At 39.0% G+C, this 12,824-nt stretch overlaps 1 protein-coding gene across 4 annotated transcripts in view; it reads right to left on the bottom strand.

Annotated features, from left to right (window-relative positions):
* Positions 1–264: 264 nt before the first annotated feature.
* The window catches only part of LOC106577482 (protocadherin-7), a 223,658-nt gene continuing 211,098 nt past the window's right edge, over positions 265–12,824 (bottom strand). For 2 of the 4 annotated variants that reach the window (XM_014155498.3, XM_014155496.3), the window contains exon 3: positions 265–4,698. In XM_014155498.3, coding sequence (XP_014010973.1) covers positions 4,223–4,698 — 476 coding nt within the window. In that variant the 3' untranslated portion in view covers positions 265–4,222. Of the gene's footprint in view, positions 4,699–5,854; positions 5,874–7,588; positions 8,630–12,824 lie in introns of those variants that run through there. The other 2 variants (XM_014155502.3, XM_014155500.3) reach the window with 2 other exon arrangements.

The following is a 12,824-nucleotide window of genomic DNA, read 5'->3' on the forward strand; positions in this document are numbered from 1 at the left end:
CTCAGACACACTCATACAAAGGTCAGTGTTTCACTCTATTATAACGTTAAACTTTTCCCTTGAGGTTATGTATGCATTTTTGATGGGCTAACAGTGTACTAGTATGTATACAGTATATAACAAAAAATATACTACTACTACTAGTACTACTACTACTAATAATAATAATAACAATAATAATATGAATGTCAATATATGTAGTGGTTGATTATTGGCTTGTATGAAACCATACTAATTCAAACCGATAAAAAAGTTTATACCATATAGTTTTACCATGTTATATTTTAATTTCTGCAGAGACGAAAATGACAAGCAATTTATTTACAGAAACCTGTACAAAAGAAAATTACATTAAGTAAAAGATTTCATAAATAGAAGTGGGCTTGCGTTCAATATATTTTGCCATGTTCAGCTAAGCTGCGTGCATAGTGAATCATAATAAACGATGATAAACTGTTTCCTCAATTTCCATATCAACATCCAAGTCGCAGGACAAATAGTTGATGGTTAATATCACAAATCTCATCACAGACTGTGAATGCTGAACAACTAATAGAAGAGAGAGCTGACTAAACATACACCTCAGGTAGCAAAAATATACTTTTTTTATATATTTTTCTAAAAACCAAACTTGACAGTCATCTGTGGATTACCAGGTCAAGGAAAGACCAATTGATTTTCTCCCTGTTTCTTTTCTATCAGATAATATTGTACATTCAGAAGTAAGCATAAGTAGCATATTGAATGTTTGAGTAAAGAGGTAATCAAAAAAGCTCATATATAACACTTACCTCCCTCTATATCACTTTCTTGGTCTTTCTAGAAACAGACATGCAATTTCCTTTATGTTATAACACAACGAGAACCTACTACACAACTTCTCTATTGTCTCCAATACTGTGTTGAATTTGTTGTAATGTATGTGTTGTAAATGTGTGTTTGTGTGTGTATTAGGGGTTGCTGTACATCCTGAGGTGTGTATTCTGTCAGCATCTCTACCTTGCAACTTCTTTCAACCTCCATATTAGCATTTCTAGGCTTCCTCGCATCCTGAACAGTCAAATGTCTCCAAGTTTTTCTTCTACCAGCCCCAATGTGTTCAATCCGGAAAGAGTGTTTCATGCACAGAAGGTTGTTGCACTGAACATGTACATCAGCAGAACACCATAGGATAATAATTGTTAGAATATATTGTCATTATTACTAATATTAAGCAGTACAAACAGTTGTAATTTGGTTAATGAAACCACACTATGCTAGGAATGGATATTCATACCTTGAACATTCCACATAAAAACCACATCAAGACCACTCTGTATCAATGTACCACACTGTATCTACTGTATCAGGCTTACCGACATTTGACTGGTCACATCCCGAGAAGCAGAAAATCAATGTATTTTTCCTCTATCGTATAAGAATCTTCAGGAGTTATTTAAAATTTGACATAAATACCATCCCCCACTACTTTTAGAAAGCATGTCAGCATAATTGATTTTGTACCATTCCAACCAACATTGAATCATACCAATTGGTATAAAAAGGCACAATTGCATATTTTGAATTCACTCTATAGTTTAGTTTTTTTTTTACATTTTTCTTTTTTACAGAAGCACTCTAAATATACAAATTGTCAACAGAAATATGACAAAAAAAGAAAATACATAAAGATGATTATTTCCAAGGTTCTGACTGTTATTGTATATCAAATACAAAAAAAAGAGAGAGAGAAAAAGGGGGATGGAAATGCAATGCCGGCACAAAGTTGCAAATCGTCTTACTGTACTATGTAAGTCATACATTACAGGTGAGCAACCTTGAACTGAATGTATGTTATAACTGTAGGGTTTGTTCAGTGGAATGGAGAACGTTCTGGAAATTTCTCTGACAGGAATGAAAGAAACAATCAAAGAAATATGCTAAATAAACATACATTTCTTCCACCTCAAACTGATATACTAAGTCATACTACATGGCTAATGTCAGTTTAGGTATAACAAAAGCAAGCAACAAGATGGACATCCATGTTCACAGGGTAAGGATTTTTTTGTATTTTCCTTAATTTTTTTTTCTCCTTCTGAGTAAGTAAATTCCCTTTAAACATGCAATAAAAAGTACATATGTATGTATACAGTTTATAAGCATAGGAACACTTCTTCGAACGACAAGTAGTACTTACAGATTGGTGGACTGCCAAAAAGCAGTCTGTTTTGAACCAAAGGGTTAGCTAACATACAAAAGGTTTCCATTGCATCTGATATTCATCTGATATTCTTTTGCTCTGTTATGGTGTGAAGACCTTGTGCCTACTCACCAGTGAAAAGACCACTTGCGATGGGTAAGGAGGCACAATGTCTTCATATTGTGTGTGTGTGTGTTTCTGTGTATATGTGGTTGTCCAAAATAGTTTGCCTACATGCCTACATGTCGGACCTTTGCTCAATTCAACCTATGCTCTCACTATACACTTACACATATGCCTGTATTTAAAGCAACTTGTAGTAGTATTGTAGTTTCTCCCATGTACCTTCATGCCAGTTTGTTGTTTCCTGTGCTTTGGTTTCTCTCGCATACTAACTTGTAAGATGCTAAACTGGTGTCTTTTTCCCCACGCCTCTTTGTAACTGTACATCAATAGGTATTTTCGATTGTAATTCATTGAGATGATTCTTGCTTAAAGATGTCTGTCTGTGCCGTATGCAAAGGTAGTTTCACCATTAGTGACATCTCCATTTATGGGTAGTTGGACATGGACCTTGTTAGAGTACTATGCTTACCATTATGTAGATAGAGAGTGTTGTGTACAATATGGTATTTATTGCTCATTCTAGCACACACCTTAACACAAAATAAGGTTAACGGAAAAACTTCACCACATAGCTTTCCTCGACCAGCTCAACCTACCCTATCATGCATACTTTTACATACCCAGCACTTTTCTCAACTAACTCACCTCAAATCTACCATGACATGTTAGCTGTGTGTTGATTTGTGTGAATTTGTGTCTGCTTGTCTGTGTGGGCAACTTTCATCTGAATAGGAATCAATATATGCACAACCACGTACAAACATATTACGCAACTCAAGCAAAGACTGGCAACCAGTTCAGATTGGTCATGGTTCTAGATAGAAACTTGCATCTCCAATATATTTTTTGTCTTCAACTTTCAGGCCATCCAAAGATAGAGAAAGAGAGATATAGAAGGGGAAAGTGAGCTTTAAAGCATTAGTCTGAATCGATGTATATGTCCAATGTTCACTTCTATAGGTGTCTATGAAAGAGGCAAAGAGAGTATTATATGCACACTGGTAAATAAGCAAACTTCGACATCATTTCATCATTCACCCTGTGGGTCAGGGACTACTGTGGCTTGGACATTGCCAACCACATTGACTCCATTTAGTCCATTTGTCAATTATATTCTCCTATGAATGAGGTGATACACACAGTCTCATCCACAGGACAGAAAGTTAAAGCTTAGTCTTTCCCAAATGTTAACTATGATGCCATGCTAGTAGCCTTCGCAGTCTGTTGTTGTTTGGTTGTGTTTTGGTCTCTTTTTGAATGAGAAAGCAACATTGAATCATAAACTGTTGAAATGCAAAATCCAGAATCCAGTGAGTAGCACAAGGGGGTCATGACACGTGACGTGATATATGACACATTACTGTATGTAGGCTATATGATGCTTGCATGAGGGTGGGAGTGTCACTAAGTCCCCAAAAGGCATGACATCGGTCCTTTGTCACACGTCTCATTGTCACACTCAAACTAGTTCACAAGTACAGTTATAGAAAAAGAGCGGAAAATAAAGAAAGATCCTCTTTTGTACAGTAGTCTTTAAGAGTTGGGGTCAGGGAGAGATAATGCATGCACGTTTTATGGAAATTAGTTGGTCAGGCAGCAGTAATGTTCCCATTGGCCGGCCAGCAGCAGTTACCCAATGTCTCGCTTTGAGTCCCACCAATAGCCCCACCCTCTTCTTCCTCTTGCAGGATATGGTCAGAATCTGAATTCTAAAAGAGATTATGTTTGTATCCACGTAGCTTTTAGCATTGTTTCATGTTGTTGTTGTTGTCTTGGAGAAGGGTTATCCTTGGACCTTTCCTGCTCAGCCAAGGTCCATTTGGTACAGTAAAAAGTGTCTTTAGTTGTTGTCGTTGTGGTAACCTACTATATTGTTGATGTTTATGTACCATGGCGCTACTTCCCCCGCCCCCCTCACAGGTAGACCTCCCGGCGAGTGAGCGTGCCACAGGGTGAGGGCTTGTACTCCCCGGTGGGGGCCAGAGGGATCTCCTCAATGGGGTGACCCACCACCCCCTCTTCAACCCCTGGCGGGCTAAAACTGGGCGAGCCGAAGCCCTCGTAGGAGGACGAGGAGGAGGCTGTCTTCTTGTTGAGCAGGTTGCGGTTGCGGTCATTGCCCAGCATCACGTGGGAGGAGGGGTCTCCATTGGACATGGCAGCCAGGGCTTCCTGGCTGCCAGGATGCTGCTGCTGCTGCTCGGGAGGGCTGCTGCCGCTGCCACCGCCAGTCATGAAGGTGGAAAGCTTTGGTTGTTGGGTTGTGGTTGTCTTGGGCCGGCGCTCAGGCGACGTGCGCACAGGCATCCAGCAGGAGTCAGAGTGGCCGTACTCATCGCATTCCCGGGTGCACTTGCCTGTCATGGCTACGTCGGGCAAGGGCCGGGTGTCTGAAGGGAAGGAGAAGAGAGAAGGGTTGTTAGTGAAGGTGTTCCGTTTCGCCGAAGTGGGACATAGCTAGATATTATTAATAGAAATGCTAAATCTTAAAAGTTGTTGTTAGGTTATGGTATGGGACACATTAAATTTGTTAAGAGGAAGTTTATGTTTCTGCCATTAGATGCGTTAGTCTGTACATCTCGACGTTGAAAATTGGATGACAAGAAAAATAAATCTAATTAGGTTTGGTTGCCATGGTTACTGGTGACTAATGTAAGCATTATGCTTTCAATTGTATCATTGGCAAATGTATTTAGATTTAATTGATACAATTGCTTTTGCTTTCATGCAGAACACACACCACATGAACAAAATAAACAAAATCTAAGTTAAAAAGAACACTGCACCGAACGACGACAACTCAAACTGAAAACAGTGAGTCATAGCTGAAATAATGTCATGCTTCAAAATGTGGGGAGGGTGCAAATTGTGTTGCTCCTAAACCATTGTCTAATGATGTGTAATGCTATCTACTCTGTATGTAGGCATATGCTGCTGTACTGTATGTAGACATGTGTGAGTATGTTAAAGAGAGTGTGATAACAAGCTCTATATAAGCCAATTTCTTAGATAGACAGAGTCACAGTCTGATCTAGGTAGCCTGCTAGTCAATCACATCTAATACTACGGGCCATTTACCAGACAGATGAAGGAAAATAAGATTAACTACAGTACATGTTATTTGTTCTGAAAGATACATTGTATACATTGAACGCAGCACTAAAACCATCACTGCAACTAGCGTACCATGAATATCACCAATAGAGCTACTATTATCCCACAACTACTACCGGTACTATTAATTGTTAGTATTATTACTTACTGATTTCTTTTTTGCATAAAAACAGATCAATAAATTAACAGACGAGTGACAGAAACGATATATCTTATGCGACAGAACAATCTACCTCAGTTCTAAGTTAAAAGCTAGATGTTAAAAGCTGCCAGTGCCAGTGTTACAGTAAATAGATGCCATGTTAGATGTGGTCTGCCAATGACCAGAAAGATGTGAGGTATGAACAAAAAAAAACAAGCAAGAGAGGGTGAAGTGCAGACCTAGAAAGCATGCTGCCCCACCCTTAAAATGTTATTTTAACCATGGCTTACTTTTAATGCTCTTTTTCTCCTGTAAAGGAAGAATAGAACATAATCACTGGTTGTGCTTGGTATTGTAGGCACTTTCAAAATATACTGTATGAGAAATTCCCCACTGCATTGAATGAGACTACAATTCAATATAAAACAAGGCATCAATGAAACTAATCAAAGATATGTGCAGAAACATGTATTGTGTGAATCGAGACTTATATAGATAGAGATAGACATATAAACAAAATGATAGAGAGAAGAGAGGAAGAAAGAATGAGAGCAATATAGTTCTGTTGATTGGAATGTTTGAATCCCATAATGAATTGCTTTTCTGGTTAGAAGGAATCTTATAAAATCTGCATCTTGTATCAAATACATCATGACTGCCATTCCTCTGTTTCTGTGAGTCCCATGCCTTTTCACCACTGAAATGCATGTCAATACAAAAAAATCGCTTGTAGCCATGGATCGTAACAAATCCATATGCAGTCAGTGCTAAGGTAGTAGCTACAGTACATGCAGACCTAGACAAGACATTTGGTGGATTTTCCATGTTATTTGTGAACCATAGAAAATTATTAATTTCAGCAAAAAATACACCAAACAAAGACAATGGAGTCATGGCAACCACTGTTGATTGCTAACATGCCAGACATTAATGGTGAAATGGTAACTACAGCTGTAGAATGGATGGAAATTTGGCAAAAAATAAGAAAGAAAGAAAGAAAGAAAGAAAGAAAGAAAGAAAGAAAGAAAGAAAGAAAGAAAGAAAGAAAGAAAGAAAGAAAGAAAGAAGGTTGATGTTGGAGCATTCAGGTAGATAAAACCAGAGATCACATATCTGTCTGAGCAAAGAGATGCCTTTGCTCGGAAGAATTGCCCTGATTGGCTCTTCCACCCAGTCTGGCCTACAATTGAGCCATCAAAGTTTTAGTCCTGAGCTGCTACCCACACCCCGGCCCTCTCGCTCCTGAGTGTCGGAGCTCGTCTGATCGCCCTACTCACCCTCTCGCCCCAATCATACTCCCAGCACCTCAGAGAGAAAGGAGAGGAGGGAAGAGGAGGCCCTCTCACTTCGCTAAGGTCTCGTGGGTATACTGCCCAGCCTACAGCTATCACCTCCACTGCCCTCAGTGAGAGATAGGCATCCACACAGGGCTAGGCAGCTTTCTACTGAGAACTGCAACAGTATATATCATATTATGTCACCTATAGTGATGTTTCTTACAGGGAAAATATCTAGCTAAACCACACATTTTAACAGCTGAGCTGCTAATGCTGATGCTATTATGGTCACAAACCTTTCCAACACACTTTTTGTTTTTGACTGACATACAGAAACTATTATAAAAATACAAGATGTGATGATTCTAAGCTAAACTAAGGTTTATATGCATGCTATGATACTTTCGCACATATTTCTCCTATTGTATTACAAGTTGGTCACAAGCAGGAGAAATAAAAAACAAACCATTGCAATCTCTGTACAAGCGTTCATTGAACATTTTTGATCAGAAACCATCCACTGGGCACAAACTGGTTAAATCAACATTCTTTCAGCGTAATTTGTCAACTTATAGTGATGTGGAATCTACGTGGAAAATACATTGGATTTCTAAAAAGTTATCAATGTTAACTGTTGTTTGAGGGTTGAAATTTCACCCACAGGATTATGTCATCATGGTGTTAGCAGTTACATTTACATTTACAGCAGTTGATGTTTTTATTCAATAACACAGACCCCAAAGCAAATCAGGGGGAGGAAAATAGGTTTATTCAAAGAGAACAAATCATGCGGGGAGGTAGATGGTAGATGTTCATTCTCCCCTGTCCTCAGTGACTCTTTTCAGTGATTCTCTCTTGTGATTCTCTCCACAGAACAAAGGGACAGGATGTAGTTTATAACCCAGCCCTAGCCTGTGGTTGACCAACTATAATTTCTTGCAATAAAACTGGGCCTATGGCCAAATAACAAGTATGCTATTTCAGGTTCAATGTATAAACAATTTGGACCAATGAGAACTTGCCATGTAGCTGTGAGTCCCGGACTTAAATTCCTCCCATGTCTCTGACCCATTGACAATTAATCTCCTATAACAGAAAAAACACTATTTCCATTGATCGTTAGTACTCTATTGACTTTTAGTCCCCTTGACCTTTAGTACTCTATTGACCTCTCGTCCTCTGCTTTGTGTATTTATCTTGGGAATATTCTTACACTCCCCTCTAGACCATTTAAAAAATAAATACTCTTAAAAATGCATTTTTAGAAAACAATAAAGAACATGGAAAAATAGACAGTATAAAAAAACATTAGCAGTAAGCATAAAATCATGTACATTAAACACCTTGCATTTCTACAAAACACAAAGGGCGTATTTTACTTGCTGTTACAATAAGACATTGATTTCAAACAAAGTTATAGAAAATAAGTATTAACAGGTGTAATGATGATGTCCCTTACGATTCGTACCACATCCTGTACTAGAAGGAAACTCACACAAAAAAATAATTGTCCACAAGACAATATTATTAAATTGTCCTATTGGCAAGGTAATCATTCACCAAGTCCTTTAAAAGTGACCAGCTCTTCCACACTGGTATCAGTCCCATATAGATAACTATTAGACATTATTTTCTGACAATCTGCCAGTAGTGAGGAATTATTCTTCCGTTCCACTGGTTGATAAGGACTTCTCTAATGAACACTTCACCGGTGATCTTGTATCGTTTCAGGTACAGTCCTTGGATCATGGCATATTGCTTCAGCTTCAGACGGTAGATTCTCATAACCTGTAACGAAGGAAACAAAATATTGAAAGTAACATGTCCTGGTTTCAAGAGAAATTGATTTCCCTAATATGATGACTGCGGTGTACAACATAGAAGCTTATCAGGTTCTGGTCATCTTACTATGCTTCTTCACCTGAGACTGGCACCCAATTGGTAAGTAAGTTCTTTATTCTTTATTTATTAATAAGTTCTTTATTTTCCAGGCTCTGCTTTGTCATCAAAATGGACAACCTTGCAATAAGTGACATATATCCATCGTGATTGTCCCTGGACTTTTACTGCTGACCTCGCTATGAGCAAAACTTGATAAGGACCTTCCCATTTTGGCCCTAATGTCTCTGTTACATATCACCCACTGTCCTGGTACTACGTCATGCCCCCCCTTGGGAGTTATTCCCCACACCTATTTTACTTCTCTGTTTATGATTTCTCCATGTGCTTTCATTTTCAAAATTGGAACTTGTCCAGGTAACTGGAAAGCATTCAGTAGAGCCATCACCTCTGGTCCATTCTTCACAAGAGCACCCAGTGATGTCATGAATCCTCTGTTTTTCCATATTTTTCCAAAATCATGGGTAACACCAAAAACATACCTTGAGTCTGTGTAGATATTAGCTGTTTTCCTTCAGTCAGTTTGCATGCTTCAGTCAAAGCCACCAATTCCAATACCTGTGCTGATGTTTCGTGCCAATAACGTCCCTGTCACTATCACATTGTCCATTGTAGTAACTGCCCAGCCTGCCTTCCTCACACCCCCCTCCACAATGCTTGAATCATCTGTGTATAAGATAAAGTCAGGGTTTTCCAACGGATGACTCTTAATAAACCCATCAGAGAGTTGATCCAAAACCAACTCACAGCAGTCGTGTTCAAGTAATGTGGTATCTGGAGGAAGCATCAGAGTAGCTGGATTACATGGTGTGTCACGTTGTATGATGTTAGGAGCCTCCAACACCGTCACCATTTGTTTCAATGAGCAGCTGTGACCTGTGCAGCTCGATTCATTGTCAAAAGAGTATGAACAGCATGTCGGCAGAATGTGTCTTTTAAACTATACTCATGTCCCATAGATCTTTAATGACTACTTTTGCTAATGGGATATTGTTTTGTGCAAGATGGGGCAACATCTGTCAAGCATACTGGTTCCATATCCAAAGTTCCACACAAATTTTTCTTCATAGTCCAAATAGCATGTTTCTGAACTGTAGCTCCCTGCATTTGTCTAATTTGCCATGTCACCTTTCCTTCAGAAATGTTCAACGTAGAGTCAAGTTGCATAATAACATCAAGGCCTAAAATAGGTTGTTCAAATGAGCCTATCCACACCCCTGCATCAATCTTCATTGGACCAATAGAAATTGATAAGGGTTTGGTCTGTTTCATATCTGCCCCCCCCCTCTCCCTCCACTCCTGTTGCTCTCATCTTCTTGCCCGTGTACTGAGGACATATATGTTTTGCATAAGATATGGCCAATACAGTGATTTCAGCACCCGTATCTACAAAACAATCTACTGCAAAGTTGTTAACCATCATGTTCACATATATTCCATCTGATTTCATATGTACACCAGCTGAGATGGGACGTAAGAGGAGGTCTATTAAGTTTCCCTCCACAGTATCCAGCAAACTCTGATGCTGAGCCGGGTAGAGCTTCTTACATTTCTGCATCAGCATTGTGTTGTTGGGGCTTTTGTCTTGATTCCATTTTCCCTTAGACGGACCCTGCTTCTCTTGGCCATTCCTCATAAGAACACGTTTTCTTTTCCGACATTCTCATTGCTGAACGAATAATGTTGTTGGTTTCACTCGGAACCTGCACAACTCTGATGACAGCAGGTTTATTATTTTGAATGATGTCTCTGTCCAGTCATGACAATCTGTCGATGAGGTCGCCATAGTTTTGTCTCTCCCAGTCCGTAGTTGTGGAAACAAAAGTTTTTAGTAAATCATCATGTATGGATTGCATCAGCTGATGTGTGATTGCCCCATTTTTGGAGGAATTGAGTGCATCTTCATCTTCCATGTCGGGTAACCCACTTTGTTTATCCACTTCTGCTCTAAACCTTTCTTCAAATTCAACAAACTGTTCTTTTGGTTTTTGAACACTTTTGGTGCTTGCATTGGTCAGACCCTTAAGAAAAACATGTACTGCTCTCCATCCATCGGCCACATCTTGCTCTTCACCACCCACAGCTCTATAAAAATCTTCTTCAAGTACACCATGTTCACAGTTGTTCCAAAACAAAGGCTAATAACTGTAACCCATCATAAGGATGTAGATTGTAGAGTTTCTTATGACGCTTCAAATGGTCCTATGTTTTCATACCCAATTCTCATGGATATTTCATTCATCACACTGTTTTGGAGATGCTGATGTATGTGTGATTACTGTCACTGGAGGTTTGTATTTATTACCTTTTACAACCTGTGTTCTGTTTGGCCTAAGACATCGTTCGTCATCGCTGCCAGAATCTATTGACTCAAAGCCAGGCAGTGCTGACCAGATGCTTGAAACCCGATCATCCTTGCACAACTCAGCCTGAGGGTAGATTGAGGGAACAAAGGGTCCACATGTTGGAGCCAAGTCTTTTTTTTTACAACCATTGCCTGGAATTGTTGAATTTCTCCTTTCAGGGTTTTTATCTGTTCACCAAGAGCTCTCAAACTATCTATATCTCTCTGCAATGTCCTGTCATGATTCTCCAGAAAGAATTTCTCATCCTGTTTTCTTACTTCGGTTAAAACAGTTAACCTCTATGGGCTAGGTGGGACGCTAGCGTGCCACCCGTGGTGCACTCCATCAACAGCAGGTGCATTTCAAGAGCGGCAAATTTGAATCCAAATAAATGTCAAAATTCAAATTTTTCAAACATACAACTATTTTACACCCTTTGAAAGATAAACATCTCCTTAATCTAACCACGTTTTACGATTTCAAAAAGGTTTTACGGCGAAAGCATAAATTTAGAGTATGTTAGGACAGTACATTTACAAGAGTTGTGTGTAATGTTTTGTCAAGTCAAAGACAGGGTCACCAAAACCATAAAACCAGCTAAAATGATGCACTAACCTTTTACAATCTCCATCAGATGACACTCCTAGGACATTATGTTAGACAATGCATGCATTTTTAGTTCTATCAAGTTCATATTTATATCCAAAAACAGCGTTTTACTATGGCATTGATGTTGAGGAAATCGTTTCCCTCCAATAACCGGCAGTCAAGTCAGCGTCACAAATTAAATGATTAAAATTAGAAAACATTGGTAAAATATTATATTGTCATTTAAAGAATTATAGATTTACATCTCTTGAACGCAATCAACTTGCCAGATTTAAAAACAACCTTACTGGGAAATCACACTTTGCAATAATCTGAGCACTGCGCCCAGAAAAATACGCGTTGCGATACAGACTAGACGTCATGTTGGGGAGATCTAAAATCGAAAATACTATGTAAATAATCCATTACCTTTGATTCTCTTCATCAGATGTCACTTCCAGGTATCACAGGTCCATAACGAATGTAGTTTTGTTCAAAAAAGCTCATCATTTATGTCCAAAAATCTCCGTCTTGTTAGCACATGATCTAAGCCAGCCGGACTTCTCGTCATGAACGAGGGGAAAAAATATATTTACGTTCGTTCAAACATGTCAAACGTTGTATAGCATAAATCATTAGGGCCTTTTTTAACCAGAACATGAATAATATTCAAGGTGGACGAATGCATACTCTTTTATAACGTATTGGAACGAGGGTACCCAACATGAACTCGCGCGCCAGGTGTCTAATGGGACATCATCGTTCCATGGCTCTTGTTCGGTCAGATCTCCCTCCAGAAGACTCAAAACACTTTGTAAAGGCTGGTGACATCTAGTGGAAGCAATAGGAAGTGCCAAAATATTCCTCAGCCCCTGTGTTTTTCAATGGGATAGGTTTAAAGTCAATACAACACATCAGGTATCCACTTCCTGTCAGAAAATGTCTCAGGGTTTTGCCTGCCAAATGAGTTCTGTTATACTCACAGACACCATTCAAACAGTTTTAGAAACTTTAGAGTGTTTTCTATCCATATATAATAAGTATATGCATATTCTAGTTACTGGGTAGGATTAGTAACCAGATTAAATCGGGTACATTTTTTTTATCCAGACGTGCAAATGCTGCCCCCTAGCCCTAACAGGTTAACCTCT

This window comes from Salmo salar, chromosome 18 (genome assembly GCF_965601325.2).
Source record: "Salmo salar chromosome 18, fSalSal1, whole genome shotgun sequence".
In the NCBI taxonomy this organism is placed as follows: domain Eukaryota; kingdom Metazoa; phylum Chordata; class Actinopteri; order Salmoniformes; family Salmonidae; genus Salmo; species Salmo salar.